The following is a 24,148-nucleotide window of genomic DNA, read 5'->3' as shown; positions in this document are numbered from 1 at the left end:
GCAGAGTAATTTCTTTACTTTCCTTCAGTGTCTGGTCATCTCAGATTTTCCTGTCTTCAAAAAGATGCACTGCCTGGTGGTGCCCACTGTTTTCACAACTGGAGTTATTTTGGCAGTTCTGCAAAACATCTACTGGCAACCAGTAGATGTTTTGTGAGGTCTAAAACTTTTTAAACTATGGGGGAGTCTTCTTCAAGAAAAAGAATACTAATTTATAAACACAAAATTAGTGTATTCTAGAATTACTATAGCAGTCTCTTCACTTGTCTCCTGTGTTCCTTCTCCTTCTAGTCTTATAAGTTTTGCACATGTATAAACTTTAGGTCCCAAAGTGTGTTTGTTTGGAAAAACGGAAATAGGTGACAAATTGAGAGATCCTACATCAATTAAGCTTGGGAAACGCTCATAGAATATTCAGTCTTAGTAATTTCATTATGCACATCGACATAACGAAGGCACTAAGAAGTCCTATATTTTAAAAATCTGCAAAAACTTATCTGTCCATGGAAACCTTTTTTTGTGGAATAGCTATTAGCATTTCACAGACAAAACCCAATTAGGGAAACTCTGATCTAGATTAATCTTCATAAAACATTCATGTATCATGCTTCCTCTCAGATGACAAAAAACATTCCAAAGTTCACTAATGCCTCCAGGATCAGGTCAAAATGAACCAGGCCAGCACTTCAGGGCAACCCCAATTTGGCCTTACGCTGTCTGAACCTCATCTGCTGCCTCTTCAAGAGCAAATGGTTTGCTGCAGTGGGTTCTACCATCTTCTGAGCAGCAGACTTATTCCTTAAAGGGGGTACCCAGTTCTGTCCCTCTCATTTGCCAACCTCTCGTGGCATGCTGGTCCATACTCTCAAGACTGGCATTTGGTCCTAGACCACACCTTGCGTTGTTAACTGAATTCTTTAACATCACAGCTTCCTCTCCCCCATCTAACTCCTTTTCCAGAGGCAGAGAACTCCTTTTGTCTGTCTCCTCAGTATCCAGGTGTGCACTGATGATCTGACTGTGCAAACAGATGGCACTAAGTAGACATAAATTGACTGAATAAATGAATTAATGAGTCTTGGTAAACTTCCTTTCAAATCAGTTGGCTTCGTAGAGTGCAGGTAGCCTGGGCATGTCAGGGATGAACATGTGAGCATGTTGAGAAGTCACTGATCTGGCACCATTTCTACCACAACATCCACTAATAGGGAGAAGGTGAACCAAGGGAGGCGTTTTGTAGGGCGGATATGCAGAGCATCTATCTGCCTCATCAGGGTGGCAGGAAGAGATTACATAAACCAGGGCTTTACCAAAAAACATTAGAAGATGTCTGTATATGCAACACTGGGATAAACCATCTTTCGCTAATCATAAAAATACACAATTCTCAGAAATAACTTTTCAACAGATGCTTAATTAGCATCGGCTAACTTGGATAAGTTGATCACTGAGTCAATTTCAATGCCATCTCAAATATTAAATTAAATTCTCTTATTTTCTTAATATCAAGGCTCCTATTTTATCTTACAGCACAGGTTATTTTTCCCTCTAAGTAGAATAAAATTAAACAGGTTCATAAAATATTCATTAACTTACATATGAATGCATATCTATCTGTGCCTCTAAGTTTAAATTAGTTATCTCCTTTAGCCTGGGATGACGAAGTATTTGCTGTAGGTAATTCTCTTAAGTGATTTATCTTTTTGATTGTTCTATTATTCGATCTACGGTCTGAAATGTCTTTTTATTTCTTAGATACACACACCTCTCCTTGCACGTAGTAAAGAGTAACTGATTTAGGCGTTTCATTTATATAATCATATTCACCAGAATCCATATCCAAATTAAATAAATCCATAATAGTGATGTCAGCAGCAGACTACTGGATCTTCACTTAAGAAATACTTTTAGCACAATGTTTAGTTAACATCCATCCCTTCACATACTTACAAATTTTTTTTCTTGCGATGAGAACTTTTAAGATCTACTCCCTTAGCAACATTCAAATATACAACACAGTACTGTTAACCACAGTCACCATGCTCTACATTACATCCTAGGACTTATTAAGAGTAGAATGGGAAGTTGTACCTTTTGACCCCTGTCACCCATTTCTGTACCCCTTCCATCCCACCCTTTGCCTTTGGCAAACACCAATCTGTTCTGTACTTAAACAATACATTTGACGCCGATAGTGATGACTTTGAACAAAAGGCAATGCAATCCTAGTTCTGTCCCTGCATGATCTCAAGACACTTGAGCTGGAGTTGGTACAGGGAGCAGATTGGGTAACTGTGGACTAGACTAGGATTTCAAGCTCCACCTCTGTTGATAACCAGCTCGATGACCCTGGGCAAGTCTCCAAGTTTCACTGGGTCTTAATTTTCTTATTCGTAATTTGAGAATGTTGTACTGGATGTGGTCAAATTTTGTTACTTTAATAAGCAAATTTCTCATTCTTTTAAAAGTGTCTCTAAAAGGCATTTGGTTAATTAGGAACTAAAATTAGATTGAACTATAACTAGCTTCCTAGATGCTAAGTTTCAGCCGTATTCCTGGTGCTTCACTGGTATCAGCTCCAGGTTTACTGGGTATCATGTTGCTAGAGTCACTTCAGAAGGAATTACAGGACAAGCCTCTCCTTGAGTGGCCTTTTCTAAAGATATGCATTTACTATATCTATACGAGAGTTTTAACAAGAGGATAAATTGAGTACATTTAAAATAGAAAATACAATACTAAGTTTTAAAAGGTCTATTTAGATTTGCTTTGGAGTTGTCCTTATTGTTGAAGCCAATAGGCATTTAGTCCCATAAGAGTGATTGTACCCAGTAGTACTTCATGAAAAAGAAAAGCCAGACTTACCTGTACATTAGCATGGACAGACCCAGGCACTTGGTGTTTCAACTCATGGGCTGTTGTTTGAGATTTTGGAAGCAGAAAAGGATAAGAAAGGGACCGATATTTTGGTTTCATAATCTAAAATAAAGAAAAATCAGGTAAAAAAGATTCAAATGAAAAAATAGTTCCAGTCTTCCTTACTTTGTGATTATAAAAAAAAATTCAGGTTCATTTGAAAAAGAAAAAGGGAAAGAAATATTAACAATGGGTGTTTCTAGGTGAAGAGGCAATAGATTATTTATTTTTGTTTTCTGTCTATTTCCCAGGGACAGAAAACTCCCTTTTTCCTTCTTTTACCTTTTCGAGTGAGCATTATCGCTTTGTATTTTTAAAGAAAACTTAAATACAACCTAGAGTTATAGAAGTACACAATTGCAAAAATGGGATTATTTTATAAACTGATTTTTTTACTACATTGTAGATATCTTGCAACAGCAGTAAAGCACTATATATCATTTACAAATAATTTCATAGTAAAATGGCATGGAACAATCATAATTTGTTTAACGATTTCTATCAATGAGGATGTCAGCTGTTTCTCATTTTATATGAATTATTAGATGCAATGTCAAGATAAATGACTTATTGAGTAATTTCTTTAGCTTAAATATCTGAAATAGATTTTGAGCCAAAGGTTACATACCTTTAAAAAGTTTTCTGCAGTTGTACCAATTTATCCTCCCAGGAGCAAGGTATAAGACCATCATAGATCCCAAACCCAATTGTAGGTAACTGCAGCGTTTTTATCTTTGTCAGTCCAATAAGTTAAAAATATTATTCTTTTATTTATTCATTCATTTGCCTCTAAATTCTTGTTAAAAATATTTCCACTATTTCTAAGAGCTCCCACTAACTGTTTATAATGTTATTTAAATGAAAATAAGGGGACACTTTACGTTGTTAATAAAAGTAAATCTTTTTCCAAATTGTAGGGACAAAATGCCTATAAAATCATTTTATTTATTTTATTTATTAAGATTCTATAAATAAAATGGAATCTTAATAACACCTAGACGATAGGTACTTAACTTAGGAATGTTAGGTCAAATTCTTACAAGTAATGAAGACATCATAATAAGGAAGACACAGACTGGAAGAAAGAAAAATGTCTCCATTTTCTCATACTACTCACTTTGCTCAGAACCGCCTCTCAGAAGCCTGTACCAATATGGGCCCAGGGCAGTGCCAGGATTGGAAGGCCTTGCAAGCTCCAGCTCTCTTACCTGAACGGGGCTCCCATCCCCCTACAGTAGCCCGACAGCCCTCCACCTGACTACCAGCCCCGGCCAGATGCTTAAACGACACTGAGTGTCCCAAGTGTTCAAAGGGTTAAACCATAGGCTGTGATAGTAGCATCATCCCTCCACCCTCTGAATTGTCTGTGGTGTGAAAGTTCAGGAACATTTTCTTTTTCTTTTGCTCAGAGACCCAGGCACTCTGACAACCGGGCACCCAAGAGTGGGTGGGTAGCACAGCTGCGGCTACCACAGCCCCTTCTCGCCTCCTTTTCCTGGCCTGTTTCTCTTCATGTGGACTGAATCATGATAAGACCACCTATGTACCTTCGTGAAGTTCCAGCGCTGGATGAAGTGACGGGCCACGTCGCGAGCAGCCTTCCCGTGGACTACAGAGGCGATGTCATGCCATGGCATCCGGGGGGTGGAGTGCCTGTCAATGAAATCTGCCCAGGCGCACCAGGCAAGGTCCTCGCTCACTTATGTGCCCAGAGGCACACAAGCCATCTGACCCCAGCTCTGACCCTGACCATGATACATAGAAGAAAATGTGGTGATGCCCACCGTGTGTATATTACTTGGCTTGGATAGAACAATACCTTTACAGCCAAGAGAAACATAGGTCTCACAGTGAGGAACCCAGTCTCCCACGCACCTCTCCCAAATATGTTTCCACTTCACTTATTAGAGAATCACTAGGCAAGGCAGATGTGAGTTGGTACAAATTATTTAAAGCTGTGTACTTGACATTACATTTTTCTTTTTTATCCTGTTGAAATAATGTTAAGCTACGTTCCTATTTCCTGTTAGATATACAAGCACAGTGATAATCTGAAATGTGTTGTTTTAACGCTGGAAGATGAAGATGATACGCAGAAAAAAGGAGATGATCAAAGGAAGGGAACCATCTCCTGGAGAGTTACAGACCATTACCCCCCTAAAATATGCCTATATGGAAGCCCGAGATTTCCAACAAGTAAGCTCTATTTCATTTTCTTTTCTTACTCTAAGGAAAAGCCCTTAAGTACATGACTGAATCATAGCTTCCAGTGTTTTACCAAATATTCAAAACAGAACAAAACAAAAGATATTAGATCATGCACATGCATACTTGTTGAGATGATGACAAGACAAAATATAAGCAGCCACCCACTACCCTGGTACTTACCTGCAAAAGGTTTATCAAGTTGAACCCAATCTTTGAAGACAAAATTGCAGTAGTCCTTTCCATGCCAGAATCTGGTTTCCCCATGTAGCTCTCCCACACCCGTCTGCAAACTTTGGATGGAGCCCGTGTCTGTAAATGCAGCAAGACTCACTCAGAGACTGGTTCAGGCAGACCCCAGAGAGGGAGGCTCATCTCTTATTTATTAAACACCTAAAGACTTCTTAACTTTTCTTCTTAAGCCTCATAACTAGGACGGCATGTGTTCATGAGGCTGTGGACTGACAAGGTTTTAAAACCCTCATGAATTTACTATTAGTGGGTAGTTGGGGCTATAATCAGGTTCATCATTTGGCAGTGAAATTTAATATTTTATTCTCACCATCTACCAGATCACGGGAGGAATGGATCACAGGGTTAACTGTGAATAAAGAACTTGCTAGGAGAGACTATGAGAGAGCAGTAAAGTCAGGTCAGGTGGAGGAACATGAGATGCAGAGGCCATAAAGAAGTCATGTCCTTCTTTTTCCTCAACCAATATGGTGCACATCTAATGTATAATTCTTGTCTTTTGCATCTCAAAATGCAAGAACCTCAAATTTGCAGACAGCCTGTGTTCCAGCCCTGGAACTGACTAGCTAAGTGACACTGAGCTTCATCTTTTTGGGTCAGAAATCCTTTATGTGTGAAAGGAAACATTTGGCCCAGATGACATCTAAGATCTTTTGGGCTTTAACATTCTATTTTTCTAAAATTATAAATGACATCCATAAGAAGTGTAACAATAGACAGAAGGTCATAACCACACAGGCGCAAAAGCAGCAATCCACTGCAGTATTTCACAAAGAACTTTGTCGCGAACATTTTACTTAAGGGTAAATACGTTGACTTAAATAGTTTGTATGTTTATGGAATATGCTGATCACAAAGACAACTAAGCAGGAAAACTAGCAGAACTACAAATCACAAAATGCAGCGCTTGGCACAAAAGAGACACTTAACAGATAGACATTGGATGCAAAAATGCTTGTTGAATGAATAAATGGTACCGCGTGCAGGAGCCACTGAGAGTACCGGACTGGTCTCCCTACACTGCCCCAGAGCTGTCCTTCTAAAACTGCAGACTCCTTGCTTAAAAGCCTTCTAGGATGACCTACTGCCTAGAGGGGGTCAAATCCTAAGGGTTTAGTATGCACAGAGAGCTCTTCTCAAACTGCTGACACTCTCTCTTTCTGGTCCTTGTTTTCCTCACACAGCCAGACCCCAGGCACACCATACTTCTCACTGCTTTTGACAGGCCTGGTTCATCATGCAGCTGGCACATTATTCCTTCTGCCTAGAAGGTTCTTCCCTCCCTCTTGGTCTGAACTCCTCATCCTCCTTCAAGAGCCACATTAGCTGTCATCTGTCCTAGAGACACCTCCCAGATCCCAGCAGGGAGAGGCAGTCCCTAGCACTGCTGTAGAACCATTAACAGTTGCACACCTCGGGGACTCTGTGACTCAATTGTGTAAGGATGCTCCTCCCTGCTCCCCACTCACTCATCTATAAACTTTGGGGTGGGGAGTATGTCACCTCAGTGCCTGGTATAGCTACTGGCAGTCAGTAGGCAATCAATAAGTATTTGCAGAGCAAAAGTTTTTAAACAATCACCACACATACTGCTAGTATTCTATCTCAGACTGAATAATTAACCTCCAAAGGGTATTGGAATTTTCTGTAAAAGGAAAATGTCTTAAAATGCTAACAATGAACAAAACTCAATAATGTTAAAAATAGAATTCTGTTGATTTCTCCCAGTGATTTATTTTCCTGCTCTCTAAGACTGAAAGGCCAAAGTACTGGTAGGTCTATTTGCTCACCTGTAGGCTCTTTATAGTAAGCATGGCACGTTGTTTATTAAAAAAACAGGAAAAGAAAAAAAGGGGACAAAGAACGAGATAAACAGTGGGTCAATTCTGAAATATATATATATATATATATATATATATATATAATATATAAAATTTGTTTTCATCAATTGAGAAACTCCAGGCTAAATCTTTATATGTATACACATATACTTGTTTAAAAATCTCACCTAATAATCAGTTTTGATAAGAAAAACAAAGCAAATTCTTAGTCTCAGATAATGATCTTGGTGCTAATTGAATTCAACCTGCTCACAGTTCAAATTAGGTTTTGGTTTTAGTCATGGCCAAAACTAGTCCAAATAAATCAGGGTCCTCCTCAGAACAAATGAAATAATATTAAGGCTAAACAGAACAAATCACTCCTACTTACTGCGATTACTGCTCAGAATTGCATGAACACGTACGAGCAGGAAGGGAGGACTTTTTACATCAGCAATGCTGACCTGAGGTGGTTCTTATTAGTCTATATCTGGCTCCCAGTTGATTTCATACTTGCATCTGCCTTGTCTTTTGGCACCGGTTTTTCATGCCAGTTTACTGCAAGCCTCATCCATCAGCGGCCCAGACTCTGGCTGCTAAAGTTCATGAAGAACTTTTTTTTTTTTTTTTTTGTGGCATGCGGGCCTCTCACTGTTGTGGCCTCTCCCGTTGCGGAGCACAGGCTCCGGACACGCAGGCTCAGCGGCCATGGCTCACAGGCCCAGCCGCTCCACGGCACGTGGGATCTTCCCAGACCGGGGCACGAACCCGTGTCCCCTGCATCGGCAGGCAGACTCTCAACCACTGCGCCACCAGGGAAGAGGGTATCTTCCTGCCCCTCACTCGGTGTCTTCTGACTTTGCCACATCCTCCTGTTTTTTCTCTCGTCTCTTGGCTTCCAAGGCTGCACTCCTCTACCATTACTCCAACTCACCCTTCTTGATCTTCTTTCCTAGCTCCTCCCTCACAAGGTTTTCCCCAGCTTTCCCCTAAACGTACCCCTGTAGCCCTGGCTTCTCACTGGGGCTCTAGATCTACAGCCACGTCCAATGCCTCACTTGACCTCATCTACCTAGTTGTCCCACCAAACTATAAACTCATGCGTAACACTAGAATCACCATCATTCCCACAAAATCAAGTCTTCCCTTGAGATTTCTGCTTTCTGTTCATCGTTTCTCAAGCAAAACCTCAGAATCACCTCTGGCTCCCCTCTCTTCTTCACTGTCTTCTCCACCCACCTCCCCATCACCACTTCTCAAATCCTACTGAAATTTGCGGATTCTTTCTTCTGAAAAAAGATTCTCTTATTCACTTCATTCTTGGGCCCACTGGAACAAGCTAGTCAGACTTCCCATGTCTCTAGTATGACCTTCGTAAAATACCACCCTTATTCCCCTACCCTTCCCCTCCACCCCCCACCCCCTCCAAATTCCACCTCCCCAGGGATTCTCCAGCATTTAAGGAATGAGGGTCAATGACCCAGCCTGACTTTCAAGACTCTCCAGATATTGGTACAATTATATCCCACCAGCCCAATCCATACAAATTAACTACCTATCAAAAGCAATTCCAAAACCCAAAAGCTCTGAAAATCCAAATGTTTCTTCACAGCTCATTTGTTAGCAAAACCTGATGTGAACTTGAGGTTATTATCTTTATTTATCCCACTTGATGTTGCACGAATATAAATGATTTGCTTATAGGGTATTTCCTGGACTTTGCCAGGAGTATAACATAATATAGAGTATAGGTATTGTATTACCTTTCTAAAATTCAGAATCTTCTAATTTCTTTTTTTTAATTGAGGTAACATTGGTTTGTAACATTATGTAAGTTTCATGTGTATGACATTATATTTCTATTCTATATACACTACAGCATGCTCCCCACCAAAAATTTATTCTCCATCCATCACCATACAGTTGGTCCCCTTTACCCATTTCACTCTCCCTCAATCCCTTCCCTTTTGGTAACCACTACTCTGTTCTCTGTATCTACATAATTATTTCTGTTTAGTTTGCTTGTTTATTTTGTTTCTGTGTTTATTTCCTTGTCTTTTACATTCCGCATATCAGTGAAATCACATAGTATTTGTCTTTCTCTGTTGGACTTATTTCACTTAGTATAATACTCTCAAGGTCCATTTATGTTGTTGAAAATGGCAAGATTTCATCTTGTTTTATGCCTAAGCAGTATTCTATTGTATATATTTACCACATCTTTACCTATTCATTCACTGATGGGCACTTAGGTTGCTTCCATATCTTGGCTATTGTAAATAATGCTGCAATGAACATAAAGGTGTATATATCTTTTTGAATTAGGTTTTTATTTTTGTATTTTTTAGGTAAATGCCCAGAAATGGGATAGCCGGATCATACGGTAGTTCTATTCTTAATTTTTTGAGGAATCTCCATACAGCTTTCCAAAGTGGCTGCACCAATTTACATTCCCATCAACAGTGCACGAAAGTTCCCTTTTCTCCTCGTGGTCGCCAACATTTTTTATTTTTTCCCTTTTCGATAACAGGCATTCTAACAGGTGTGAAGTGATATGCCATTCTGGTTTTGGTTTGCATTTCCCTAACAATTAGTGATGTTGACTATCTTTTCGTGTGTCTGTTGTTCATCTGTATGTCTTCTTTGGAAAAATGTCTCTAGCTTTTCTACCCATTTTTAATTGGGTTGTTTTTTGTTGTTGTTGAGTTATACTAATTCTTTATATATTTCGGATATTAACTGCTTATTATATATATCATTTACAAATATCGTCTCCCATTCAGTAGGTTGTCTTTTCATTTTGCTGTTGGTTTCCCCCTTTGTTGTTGGCATTTCTCATATGTGTGTTAAGATATAACATCTACCTGGAATGCCTGTTTCTCTCCCTTCTTAGTCTCTACCTACTGAATTTCTGCCTATATTCATGGCCAGTTCTGAAACAGGTCCCCAATGAGTTATATATATATTTTTTTAAATCTCTTGGTTCTTGAAACTTTTTGGATTTTGGCATTGTGGATCAGGTTTACGGTTGTGGAGAAGGCTTCGCTGACAACTCTTGCCAGAGGATATTTCCCCCTGATGAATTACTAAGGCACTAGGTTAGTAATACCACCACTTACCTATTAGACAATAAGCTCTTTGAGAGTGAAAATAAGTGTTATACATTCTACACCACTGAAAACAGAGTTTAGAAATGACTTAACCTACTCTTCATTATCCCTTATGATTAGATATCTGAGTTTGAAACACTTGTCTCAACTAAATGGCAAGAATTATTTTCCCCATCAGTCATATATTAAATCTTGCTTAAAAGGAAAAGACTAGCAAACAATTACTGAATATAAGAAGAATAAAATTCAACTCTTTTGGGCTTCCCTGGTGGCGCAGTGGTTGAGAGTCCGCCTGCCAATGCAGGGGACACGGGTTCATGCCCCGGTCCGGGAAGATCCCACATGCCGCAGAGCGGCTGGGCCCGTGAGCCATGGCCGCTGAGCCTGCGCGTTCGGAGCCTGTGCTCCGCAATGGGAGAGGCCACAACAGTGAGAGGCCCACGTACCACAAAAAAAAAAAAAAATTCAACCCTTTTAAAATAACTGTATCAAGGAAACAATGTGCTTGAAATTCTCCCTCTTGCAACATAACTTTAAGAGAAAAAAAATCTTGAAGATGGCTGAGTGATTTTGAATTAAAATATATACTATAGAAATCTACCATAGTTACTAATCACATTTAAGATGAGCTGATTTTAGTGCAGTTTTTTCTACTTAAAAACCCACAGTGATCTTGCGTGTACACTCTGTGTGCAGGAAGAAGACCCAATGCAGCCGAAAATAAAAATAAATAAATAAATAAATTTATGAAAAGAAAACACAGACCATAAAAAAAAAATGTATGGAAAACAAAGGAAACCATGATGAAGCATAAAAAACAAAACAAAAACAAAAACAAAAAAAAACCCAGGCTTTGCTAGGAGCCCTGTTCAGCCATGGCCTTTTCCATTCAAGTGAAACATTGCAGAGAAGCTAATCCAGTTCGTATCTTCAGGAAAGGAAGTTATTAACTCAAGTAAACATTCAGTTTCAAACTTATAATGAAGAGTCACTCTGTGCTTAATTTGGGTTTCAAGTCCTATAAGACAATATAAGTTTAAGTCATTACATGATTTAAATGTAGAGCTGTGCTCTTTAAACTTCCTTCATTATTAATAGTAGAACTTCCTTTTTTTTTCCCCAATACAAATTCACATGGCAGTCCAATATATAAAATAATATATGTGGGATTTTTCTGGTTGACACAGGTACCAATAGAGGTAGGAGGGTCCGGGGCCTTCAGGTACCAATAGAGGTAGGAGGGTCCGGGGCTCTCAGTATTATCCTCAGAGCCCCCCTGAGAAACACCAGGATCCAAGAAATAGACTTTGCAAAGCACTGCGCCAGAAGGACTCAACTATCCTTTGGCTTTCCTATTTAAGTAAATTAACTTTTTTCCTATTAAAAAATTAAATTTGTAACTTAATGTAGTTAATGGAAAGAGTCCTCTCCATCCCCCACATCCCATATGCAGTGCATCAGCAAATGCTGTCAGCTCCACCTCAAGACGTATTCAGTACCTGCCTGGTCACTACTTGCCACCCCTGTCTGCTCTGAAGAAAACGTTTGTAAAAATGCAAATCAGACCTTGTCTGGCCTTTGCTCAAGAAAGACCATCTGATGGCTTCCTTTTTCACTCAACGTATAAACCAAAATTCTATAAACTACCCAAGCCTCTCCGACTTTGCTCCTATCATTCTCCCCTAGCCCACCCGACTTCAGCCACTCCTGGAACATACCAATCCCCTCCTGCCTCATAGTCTGCACTTGCTACTCCTCCTGGCTGGACTTCCTCCCCACAGACATTATCTTATCCTGATTCTTCTCTCCCTTTTGATCTTTCTCGAAAACTCACTTCATTGGAAAAGCATTCTCTGACCCCCTCCCCATATAAAATAGTAACTCCTCCCCTCTGCCCTTCCCCCCTTCCCCTGCTGTACTGTTTTCCATGATAATTCTTACCGCCTGACACGTTGTGTTTGATGATCTATTTGTATATACAATTCCCATCCTTACTCTCCTACTAGTTAACAGAATTTTGTCTGTGTTGTTCATTCCATCTCTAGTATCTAGAACAGTGATTGACATAGGAGCTCAGTAAGTACTTATTTAAAGAACAAATGAGTCATATACATTTATTTTTGTATCCTCACTTACAGTTTTTTTTTTTTTTTTTTTCTTTTGCGGTACGCGGGCCTCTCACTGCTGTGGTCTCTCCCGTTGCGGAGCACAGGCTCCGGACGCGCAGGCTCAGCGGCCATGGCTCACGGGCCCAGCCACTCCGCGGCATGTGGGATCTTCCCGGACCGGGGCACAAACCCGCGTCCCCTGCATCGGCAGGCGGACTCTCAACCACTGCGCCACCAGGGAAGCCCCCCACATACAGATTTTAATGATTGTGCAATTCCATCAAGGGAATGAACTGCTCATTATGTTCTCAACCATCCTCCATCCTCTACTCTTGGATTTTAGGTTGTTTACTTTCTCTCTTCTCTCTCTCTCAATAAAAAACACTGCACTGGACGTGTATCCAGTTTATTCGGGAGAGGATTTCCATCAACACCTGAAAACCACCCACATTGCTGTCCCTAGTTCACCACTATGGTGATCACCCCTCTCAGCCTGCCATCAGGCTGAATTACTTAACGTAGTCTGCACCCAGCTTGCATCTTCTTTTCCACTTGCCCCCAATCCTGTTGTCAGCAACACTAGCATTCAGTCCCCTTGACTTCATGTTTCACAACTTCATTCTTCCATCTCATCATCAGTTCTAACGCAGCAAAGCCACACTCTGGAATTACAAAGCAATACCTGGACCTGTTTGCAACCTTTTATCTTTAATGTCTGCCCCGGCATGCACCCCTGACCTGGCTCTCTGGACTCCCCAGTGCCCTGTCTCAGGGCTATGACGCTCTACGGAGCGCAGGAATTACTGTGAGCTATCACTGAATCCACATAGGCATCAAGGACTAGCTGTATGCTAAATAAAGAAAATGTCTCCTCACATATGCTCTTCTCCATATTTTAATATATATCAATGTTGTTTACGTATTTTATATCAATGTGATTTAAGACAAACAAATTTACTTAACAGTTACATGGGAGCTTTAGTTTACTATATACAGTTAATCAGTTTAAAAGTTGCAGGGTCTCCAGACTACAGAATGCTGGAACCACTGCTCAAGGTCCAGCTTAATGTTCAGGGTCATCAGCTCCTGACAGCCACAAGTGACTCACAGCCAGCCATGCTAGCTGGGCTCTATCTCAGCCATCTCCTAAACAGTACATAGAACTGTGGCCTTAAGAATTTAGCCCAAAGGTCCTGATGTAGTCATCTGCATATCTGCTAAATCACAAGTCTGAAGCATGACTTCTGGGAGACTGATAAACTAGAACTTCTCTGGGCACATCACTTATCATCTCTAACCCTGCCGTTGGTTCCTCTGTAAAAAGGAGAGAACGCTGTTATTACCAAGCCCCACAGGCGCTCGGGGCAGTGAGCGGCAGAGTCTGCACACAATAAACGCTAGCTTACAATTTTACTATGGTTGCTGTTTCTGATGATGATCACTTGTTACTAAATCTGATCCATTGCCAAACTCCTCTTCATTCCACCATATTTTAGGCCCTGATTAATTTATTCGAGAACCTAGTTCTTAGAGAAACTTATCAGATTATCCATTCTAAAAGCATACGTGGGGTGAACACTGTGAGAATGGAAAGCCAATCCAGAGACACGGTCGCTCTGCTCATGCAGCAAAAGCGGAAGCCTACAGAGACTGCGGCGCGTCACACGTCACTTACCAACGTTACGTCTAGTGAGCCCCTGCTCAGACTCACTGGAAGAGCGAAAGAATTTCAAGTGGGGCTTTAAACCATGGATTAAATTCTGACGACTCCTACAGTGATTACAATCACCTGGAGAAAGTTGAGAGTTCTTTCTTTACAAAGAGATATAGATATATATATATAAATATACCAAGTTTTCTAAACTCAGAAGCAGCTTCAATCATTTTAAAAACAAGGCGAGGCTATAAAATCGGTCACAAATTCTGTGCAACAGAAAACTGTAGAGCTTTAAGACAAATCTTAAAGAATGGTAAATTTATAAGATGTAGAAAATCTGATGTTTGAGGATAAAAGCTGGGTGTATTTCTGGATAGAAAGAGACATGAAATCTCTTATATGAAAAGTTTATAAAGTACACCTAATACTTTTCTTTTTCCTTTATAACTTGGCATTATTTTAGAAATGCTTAGTCATTCTGCAACCATTAGAAGCATGAATTGTGGCTGTTATGACTCGTGATGTGAATAAAACAATAAATCTGTTCTAAAATGGGTCAAACAGAGCCATGAAATGGCATGAGACTGAATAGGATGATATAACGACTTCTCAGCATTGTTCACTTTACTCCATTATAGAAGGACAAGTTCTGCAAACAGGTATACAGTGTCTGGCTATGGAGGAACAGAGCACAGTTGAGATAAATTCCAGTGCAGACGATGACTTACTGGAGGCGCTGTCAATGCTGCTGATGCTGTCTGTGCTGCGTAGGTGGTGTCTGTGCAGCTGCCTGTAGAGGCTGAATCTGGAGAACTTTCTGGGCTTTCCTATTCCTTTCAGTTTTGAATCTGCATCATCAACAGTCTTCAGGACAGGCAGATTTTTGTTAGATTCGTTTTTATCTTTGAGGCATAAGGATTCCATAGACTCTGTTGTTTCAGCCTGAGAAAATTATTTAAAAAACAAGAAAAAGAAAGAGAAGAAAAGAAACTGCATAAGATAAGCTGCGCTGTGGCCTTTTAATTCCAGTTTAAAGTTTACACATGACGGAGGCTCCCTAAGAGACACACAATAGTATGTGTGAGGTCAGCCACAGGGCAGTGGGCGATCCTTGTGAGCTGTTTAAATACTTCCAAAGGGATACCAGGAAGTCCATTATAGTTCCTCTTTCACTGGGCCAGAAGTTTCATGCCAATTAACTTTTTGGTTTCCATTACAATTACATGAGTTATACTCACTGTTGAGCTACTGATCTTCTTCTGATAAATATTAAGTAAGCGATGCTTTTTCTGTCAATTACTTTCCCCGTTACCTTTTCACTAAATCTCTGTTTTCCCAGAAAAGTCACCAACATGGACAGCAGTAAAATAAGATGGAGCCCATCAAACCTTTTAATAAGCACATTGATATTCTGGCAATCATTCGAGTTGAAATAACAAGTCACAAATATAGGCATATAGAGACTTTGGCAGCTCTTGATCTGAAAGATACTTTGAGAAGTTATTAACCTCCTGCTCTCAAACAGAATTCCCTGAATGACTCCAGACTGACCTATCCTAGTTTTGTATGTTTGTAAGAAGGAAGATTTCGAAAACCTTGGCAGCTAACTGTAATAAGGTTGCTTCTTTAACTTCAAGTCCAATTTTGCCGCACATTTTTGTTTATGAACTTTTTTCCCAAATAGGAGCTAAATCTTTAATTTAAATGGAAAGCAAAGGAACTGACTATGAGATAGCAAATGCTCTATCAGATCTGTTTTCTCTTCTTACAAGAGAAGAAACTGAGATTAACAGATGCATAGTTACAGACTCACTAAGTGGTATCTGAAACCAGGTCTGTGTTGGACTCAATGTTCTCTACCTCTCCAGGGATAGGCCACCTTCTCATTCAATCCATCAGTCAACCAATTACACTATTAATACACACTTATACAAACTGTGTCCCTTCTATGCAGTTCCATAAAGGTGAAATTTACTAACTGTGAGGGAAACCAGAGAAGGTGCCCCGATGACGCGCTTCACGCTGCCCACGTCCGTGAGTCTGTGTTCGTTGTCATCCCACCTTCCATAGGCCAGGTCAATCCCACCCACAAAGGCAACCGACTGGTCGATGATGATGAGTTTCTCGTGATGAGCCCACAGATATACACTGGATGACACATGATCTGGGTGCCTCATCACCTTGAGAGGAAAAAAACCACACACGTAATATGCTTTCTAAAATGTCTTTCATATTATAATAAAATAGGTCTGTTTACTCCCCTGAACAACATTTCCTACAATTCAAATGCTAAAATATGCTATCTATACATCAAAGAAAATCCCCAAACTTCTAATTTTATCCTCAGTATTTAGCAGAGTATTTATTTATTTTATCCTCAGTATTTACCCCTGGATACTTTTCAAAACTCCCCTGACCACCCTGGACCCCTCACATATGGGAGAAGCTGCCCTTTAGCTTGAAATCTGGCCACATATTTCAATAAAAGTCAGTTCAATGGAATAGCAGATTCCCTTTTCCCCCAAAAGGGTTATGTTATATGTTATATAAAAAACACTGAAACTTTTTAGCCTACACCTCTCTCTGACAAAATTTTTTAATAAGTATATTGATATTTTGGCAGTTATTAAGTTGAACTAGTAATCATATTGATACAGGGATATAGATGTTTGGGCAGCTCTTGATTTTAAAGGTAATTTAAGAAGTTATTAACCTCCTGGTTTCAAACGGAATTCTCTCTTAAATAATCCCAGACTGACCTATTTTTGTATGTCTTTAACTAGAAACATTCCAAAAACTTTGGAGGCAACTTTATTTTTTCATAACATGTTTTTATTGTGGTAAAATACACATAACATAAAATTTACCATATTAACCTTTTTAAGTGTACAGTTCAGTGGTATTAAGCATATTCATATAGTGCAACCATCACCACTATCCATCACCAGAACTTTCTATTTTGCAAAACTGGAACTCTATACCTAATTAAACAAAAACTCCTTGTTCCCTCCTCCTCACAAAGTCCGGCAACTACCATCTACTTTCTGTCTCTATGAATTTGACCACTCTAGGTATCTCATGTAAATGGAATCACACAATATCTGTCTTTATGTCTGGCTTATTTTACTTAGAATAATGTCTTCAAGGTTCATCCATGTTTTAACACATGTCAGAATTTCCTTCCTTTTTAAGACTGAAAAATATTCCATTGTATGTATATACCAATCCATTATTGAGAGTGTGATATTAAAGTGTCCAACTATTATTATAGAACTGCTTTATTTCACCCTTCAATTCTTTCAATGTTTGCTTCATATATTTTGATGGTCAGTATTAAGTATGTAAATGTTTATAATTATTACATTTTCTTGCTGCATTGAACCTTTTATTAATATATAATGTCCTTCTTTATCTATTGTAAACTTTATTGATTTAAGGTCTATTTTGTCCAATATTAGTATAGCCACTCCTGCTCTCTTTTGGTTATTACTTACATGGAATATCTTTTTTTAATCAGGTGAAATATATAATCATTATATACTTTAAGCCTGCTGAAGATTAATTCATTGTCTTGATGTAGCTCAGTGACTGGGCGACAATATTTACTGATAGGCTTCAGGTCTTTGGTAAAATATCAAAAGGCTTTTTTCAAATTGCTTATCATGCTTATTCACTTTACTAGTACTGTATACAAAGTGCTTTTAAGGAGAGCACTTTAAATCCTAAAGGAGTTCTCTTTGTTGCTATCAGTGTTCAAGGGATATCCCAGGGAGATCACATTTAAGAGGTTCCAGGATAACCTTAATGAGGAGTATAGAAACTTGACAGGGCTCTTAAAACAACTCTAGGAAGAATGTTCTTGGCTAAATTATCAGGGTAAGAGAAGCAGAAATGAGAACTCTGCTGACTCCATCAAGATCAGAAGTATAAGAAAGTATAATTATTTTATTTCTGAGAAGTTCACAATATTATTGATTCAAAATATACATTAGGGAACTCTAAAGATTACCACTGCTCAAAGTAAAACGTATTTGAAAAACTACAGAATAATAAAGAAGAAACATTGTTAAGCAAGATGACCTGAATACCTTTATGTTGGGGTGTAGATGCATCAAAGTCCTCTTGCTGTATTCACTATTGATTCCAAGAGCAAGTTCCACCTCTTTGTAGAGCATAATGAAGATATGCACCCCCTGTTGCTGTCACAAGAGAAAACACAAGGAGGAATAAGAATTTCTGGAGGTAGGTTATGACTTTCTTTTTCTTCTTCATTGCTGGGGCATTGTACTTTCTAAAAATTTTCTCTATAAACAAGTATAATAAAATATTTAATGAAAAGTGCAATATAAGAAGGTGAAACATAAGTGTATATTAAGACACAAATATAAAAAATAAAAATTTATCTCCCTTCCATTCTATGATTTGTCATACTGAGACAGTCAGTATTTGACTAATTATAGCCAGAAAGTTGAAATTGCAACTTGAAATACTAAAAGTATCTGATAGTCTTACAACTTTGAACATCTCAGAACACTTGACCTTGAGGAAAGTTTTGACCTGATTCATGTTACAGGATTAGGATCTTCTGCTTGTCTTTATTATACCACAAAGAATTGAAATAACAGTGTTTTTAAAACCCTGATGCAATAAATTATGCTAAACATGCCTTAAATGTTTCTGGGGGTATTTTCATAGAGTTTTTCTTTACTAAAAATTATATCAGTGGAAAAAACATGTCTCAGTCTTCAGAGGTGAATGTATTGGTTCATACTCTTAACCCATAATTAAATCATTAATGTCTATTTCACCACTGAAATGACTTCTTCAGAAGTCAGCTTCTCTAACATTCAAAAATCCCCGAGTTTTAGCAGCAGCACAGAAATTAACATTGATCCATCCTTAAACCTTGGACCTAAAAGAAAGTAGACAAGGCCGTTGTGAAGGTCAAATTAAATCAAAATTGCCTCATAAACTTTAATATGCTATACAAATAATATTTATTCTTAATATTAACCATCAAATAAATGTCCAACAGCTGGTAGTATAGAAAAGTACTAGTATTTTCTCTCTGGGCGGTGACAAGGTTTTAGCTTATGATAAATTGCCTGACTCTGGGCGGTGACAAGGTTTTAGCTTATGGTAAATTGCCTGACACCTGAGTGTCCTCCCCCATCCCTGTCCGCTTACACAGTTCGGCCACCAACGTATAGTTCCTCCAGGAAACTCTATCTTATTTACCCCCACTTCTTATATCACTTTTTTACTTTTTAGGTTTGCATCCTCAGTGTTGCTGTGCAGTTTGCAACATTTTAATTTGCATTTACTGTACCCAGCAGCTCTGAAAGCATCCTGCAACATATTACATGCATATTGAGTACTGTAGCTACACCTAGGCATTTAATATCCTACAGATTTAAGGCAAGAAGTTTTCTATAATCCTTTCTAGAGTATTTGAGATGCAGGCATATCTAATAAACTAGAGTGAATAATTCAGTTACAGTTTAAATGTAATCCATGGTAATTAGGTATTGTTCATAATGGACATTTGAGTCACAAATTTAAGAAGACTTACTGGTTGAACACATCTAATTTATAACAACTGGATATTTTTGCAATGCTATAAAAATGTGAAATAACATAAGAGTTAATATTTTTAGGCTGCAAGATGTAAAATCTTGGAGTAAACCAAACATATATACAGTTCCCCAATGTTGCTCTGCCAATAAAAAGCATATTTTGGCCCCTAAATCCTTATAACAACACATCACTTCAAAATACTAACTCTATCTTACTTGGTGTCAGTAATATCTGAGAAGTGTGCATATTTTTGAAGGGATACACTAGATTTACATTCTGGGCTGCATTAAAGAAATCTGAGTACTAAGAGAAGACCCATTCTTGCTCTGAAAAAAAAACAGGATTAAAAATACATATGTCGGGGCCTTCCCTGGTGGCGCAGTGGTTGAGAGTCCGCCTGCCGATGCAGGGGACCCGGGTTCGTGCCCCAGTCTGGGAAGATCCCACATGCCGCGGAGCGGCTGGGCCCGTGAGCCATGGCCACTGAGCCTGCGTGTCCGAAGCCTGTGCTCCACAACGGGAGAGGCCACAGCAGTGAAAGGTCTGCGTACCGCAAAAAAAAAAAAAAAAAAAAATGTCATTTTATTTCTCTGGTTAACAGCTGACTTTTGGAACTTGCTTGTTATTTATTATATTATGCAACTATTGTTGTAATCAAGTACATAAGTACAGACTTGAGTAAAGAAATAAGGACGTGAAAGTGCAGGCAGGAAGTGAACAGATTAATTTCTAATGATCTGGTCAGTGAGCACTCTAAATGAAAACTAGAACATTATTTTATTTTTCTCCTCTACTATTCAGATTTACTTTGCTATCTGAATATTTTAGGATTCAGCACTGAATAGCAGTTTAAAAAAATAGCCTCCCGTTGAATGACTTAATATAAAGTTTAAGACCACCAATTTCAACCTAAATTATAGAACGTTACACCTGACATCTTTCATCACAGTTCATTTGTTTTAAATGGATGAAATTCTGCTTCTTAGGCTTATGAGATTATTACCCATGAAGTACAGTAATTGAAAATTAGGAACTGGCCTGAATCTTACAATTTTCCATTTATCTGCATAACTAATGGATTTTTTAAATAACAGAGATTTTTAATGTTAATGGATTATAGCATTATCCTCCATCTATTAATACCTGACATTTTCTTCTATACTGTGTCTTTTCACATTGAAATAAATAACTCTGTAGGAAATAGGATAGAGACTTTTAAGCATTTTAGCTTAAATAGAAATGACTAATAAGGAAGTAATTAAATATAAAAAGTTCATTTTTATGTAGTCTGGTTTACAATTATTTACTTATGTCCATGCCCACAATAAACAGTTAATTAGTGACAAGATTCCTGTGATAATAAAGCAATAAATTCCTCTTCTTTTGGTCAAGGCATTACAACACTGCCATAAACTCTAAACTATAAAGGGCAAAGCAAAATACTTCCTTTGGGAATGAAGGCATTTGTTGGGCCATAATAGTGCAGACTTATACAAAATATGGGAAATATCTGTGCAAAATGAAAGCCTAATTACAAAAAAAAGGACTGATGTTAATTCTGTAATTTCAAAAATACACTTTTGAAGTATCCAGTGTTTTACCAATGCCTTTTAGTGACCCCCAGGGGAAATTACTTTTTGCTCAGAAGAAAAGTATTAATAGGAGAAGTAGGAAAACAAATAGCCTGGACTTGACTGTGCTTCTTACGTTTCTATGCCATGTTTCTTATCTCTGCTGCGGTCAACTAACCCAAGGATTCCATAGAATAAACTTTATGACACCTGAGTTTAAAAAGATAAAAGTTCTATCCTCTTTTCTAATTAGTTTTTAAGCAAGTAGAACAGATATAATACTATTAACAGTAGGATTTTTTAGGTGCTTTACACATACAAATGCATGTGAAGAAAATGAAAAATAAACATCTTTTATAGTTGAAATCAAGAGACTTTGCTTCTGAGCCAGCTTTTTCTCTGATTGTTCAAGCACTGTGGTCAAATATTTTCTAAATGTAGCTAAGTTTGTCAATTGCCTTAAGATAGCTTAGCTAACACATCTCCAGGATCATCACTTGTCAAGAGCTTCCCCAGTGGAGGGGGGGATGGGAGGTGGAGGAGGTGTGCGATATTTTAGGAACATGCAAAGTAAAGGATAAAAAAAAATCGTATCCTCACCATTTAAATGCAAGCAGCACTGGGATGTAAGAGCACATGTGCTCATGCGCCTTTTTTTAAAACCAGTTTTGTTCAAAGCACAGTCCTTAAGGTTGAAGATCCCTTCCCTCCTTCCCTGCCATGCCCTTCTAGCCCACCATTTTGGTAAGATTCCCTTTGATTTTTCTCTGCAGTGATGTGATTATTCATCTCGTTTGACAAACCTGGACATCTTTCCCTCCTGTTGGTCACTGACTGCAACTCTAGAATGTGCCTTGTGACCCAGGACAGAAAGAAATTAACCTGACGACAAAATCCTCCCTGAGAACCTAGGTTCTGTTAAGTCTCCAGGTGGCTGCACTTGAAGAATCTTTTGGTGCAAGTCTCATCAGAAATATCACATATTTCTAAGGTTAAAATATACAAATTGGATCCAGGGATGCAGTTACGATAACTATGATGCAACTTATCTCACCTCTTAGTGCAATAAATGCAGAACTGTGAAAACCCTGGGATGCTGCTTTGAGTTAAAGCAGTCTGCCTCTCGACATTGGCTTACACTATTTTAAATGATGACATTGCATATCAGAAGGCCAAAGAAACAGGAAAATATCAACTTGGCTATTACCAGAGAAACAAAATATTGTATTTCCCCCCTAAGAAACATCCATTAAAAGAAATGTTTGCCTATATGTTGGCTATAAAGCAGAGACACTGAATTTCTCCCCAAAGATCTACACAATCAGTTAGAAGAAAAAAATAATTCATTTCAATCAACCTTGCGGACCTCTGGGACCCATTAATGCAAGAATAAATGCTATTTTAAACCCAGTACTTTGTGAAGCTAGTGGCTTTCAGAAACTAAATTATTTATGTGAAGCAGTGTTTATGAGCATATGAAATGTCAATCTGGAATGATCTGAATGTTAAAAATTTAATAATATTTTGTAACTGGATTAAGGAAGAGCAATTCTCTTAAATGTACCACTGAGAAATTAACATTTAATAGTATTACTATTTCCTTAGGAAATTTAAAAAATCATTTCAGGCAATTTAAAAATTACAAGTTTCAAAAAGCAGATGAAATTGAAACAAACAAAGCACGGTTATCAGGCAGCACTATTTACCTGGTCATGGTATTCACCTGGTACCTCACAGGATTCATGGGCCATAAAAGCAAAGAGAAGCCATGATAGTGACAGAAAAGGGCCCTGGACTGAGGGGAATAAACAAACACACGCCAGCTACCATGAAGTGGAGGACCAGGTGTGCAGGACCTGCCTCCTGAGCCCTGATCTGGCAACTAGCTTTCTGGAGTATACTTAGATGTCCTGTAGGCACCTCACATGCACATGATCTAAAATGTAGCTCTCTGACGCTGGGTTCTTCCCACTTCCTCCTACTACCAGATTCACCGTCCCAACACACCATATTTATCAGATCACCCTTCTTCCATCATACCCCCCCGACAGTGGTTCCCCACTGTCGTCTGTAAAGCGCAAACCACTGGCTTGACTCACAAAGCCTCCACATCCCAACGGCCTTTCCAGCTCGATCTCCCATCCTACCTATGCTAACACTCAGGTGTCATCAACTTTGTCACCTTGCTGTGACTGACAAGGCCTTATGAATTCCTGCATCCAGAATGTTTCCTCATCACACTTCCTATACCTAGAAAGTGCTTCTTTTAAAATTTCTGGCCCATACTAAATGCCCTAAATTCCTCATGTTGTGAGGGGCTTCCACATCAGACCTACCCAATGTTCTCCCTCCTGCTTTGAATCTTGGCAATGCCTCTGTACCCAGCTGACTCTTGTGTAGATTTTTAAGCTCCTTTAGGTCAAGAATCGTGTCTTTTATTTTTGTACATTCCCATGTGATTAGCCAAGTGCCCTGCACGTAAGAGGCATTCAACAAAAACATGTTAATTGAAACCTAAAAGAGTAAAGCATCGGATAAGTTCTATGAGGAGAGGATTTTCTGTTATGATTGATGATCGCTAGGCAAGGCTGGAAAAACTTATTAGAATGGAGTTTCAGGAGTTTACTTTTAGAGGAGAAATGGGAAAGCTGCCATTTCGCAGAGAGAAACATGGAGAAAGTTATAGCCCATTCAATATGTAGAAAGATGTTTGGTAAGGCTAGGACTAAGCCCAGGATATGAGTTCTTCAGCAAGCCCTCCATGGGCGAGGATGGAATCCTATTCACACACATGGCATCCTTAGTAATTAGTGTAGTACCAGGCTCAGAGAAGACACAGTAACTGTATGATGGATTATTTAATGAATATGCAAATAATGCTTTTCAAGACCAGAATTTCCAATTTTGTGAATGGAAGTCTGTTGAGACAACA

At 38.8% G+C, this 24,148-nt stretch overlaps 1 protein-coding gene across 4 annotated transcripts in view; it reads right to left on the bottom strand.

The window, feature by feature from the left end:
* The window catches only part of PLD1 (phospholipase D1), a 203,604-nt gene that overhangs the window by 61,755 nt on the left and 117,701 nt on the right, over nucleotides 1-24,148 (bottom strand). For 3 of the 4 annotated variants that reach the window (XM_030863651.2, XM_060298418.1, XM_030863669.2), the window contains exons 13-19: nucleotides 18,157-18,267; nucleotides 16,048-16,248; nucleotides 14,797-15,010; nucleotides 14,087-14,200; nucleotides 5,305-5,433; nucleotides 4,464-4,582; nucleotides 2,866-2,979 (exon numbers count right to left, since the gene is read on the bottom strand). In XM_030863651.2, the coding sequence (XP_030719511.1) occupies nucleotides 2,866-2,979; nucleotides 4,464-4,582; nucleotides 5,305-5,433; nucleotides 14,087-14,200; nucleotides 14,797-15,010; nucleotides 16,048-16,248; nucleotides 18,157-18,267 (1,002 nt within the window). The remainder of the gene's footprint in view (nucleotides 1-2,865; nucleotides 2,980-4,463; nucleotides 4,583-5,304; nucleotides 5,434-14,086; nucleotides 14,201-14,796; nucleotides 15,011-16,047; nucleotides 16,249-18,156; nucleotides 18,268-24,148) is intronic. The other variant, XM_030863632.2, reaches the window with a different exon arrangement.

This window comes from Globicephala melas, chromosome 4 (genome assembly GCF_963455315.2).
Source record: "Globicephala melas chromosome 4, mGloMel1.2, whole genome shotgun sequence".
Taxonomy (NCBI): domain Eukaryota; kingdom Metazoa; phylum Chordata; class Mammalia; order Artiodactyla; family Delphinidae; genus Globicephala; species Globicephala melas.
Note: the sequence above shows the minus strand (reverse complement) of the source record. Positions and strands in the feature narration are given on the sequence as shown.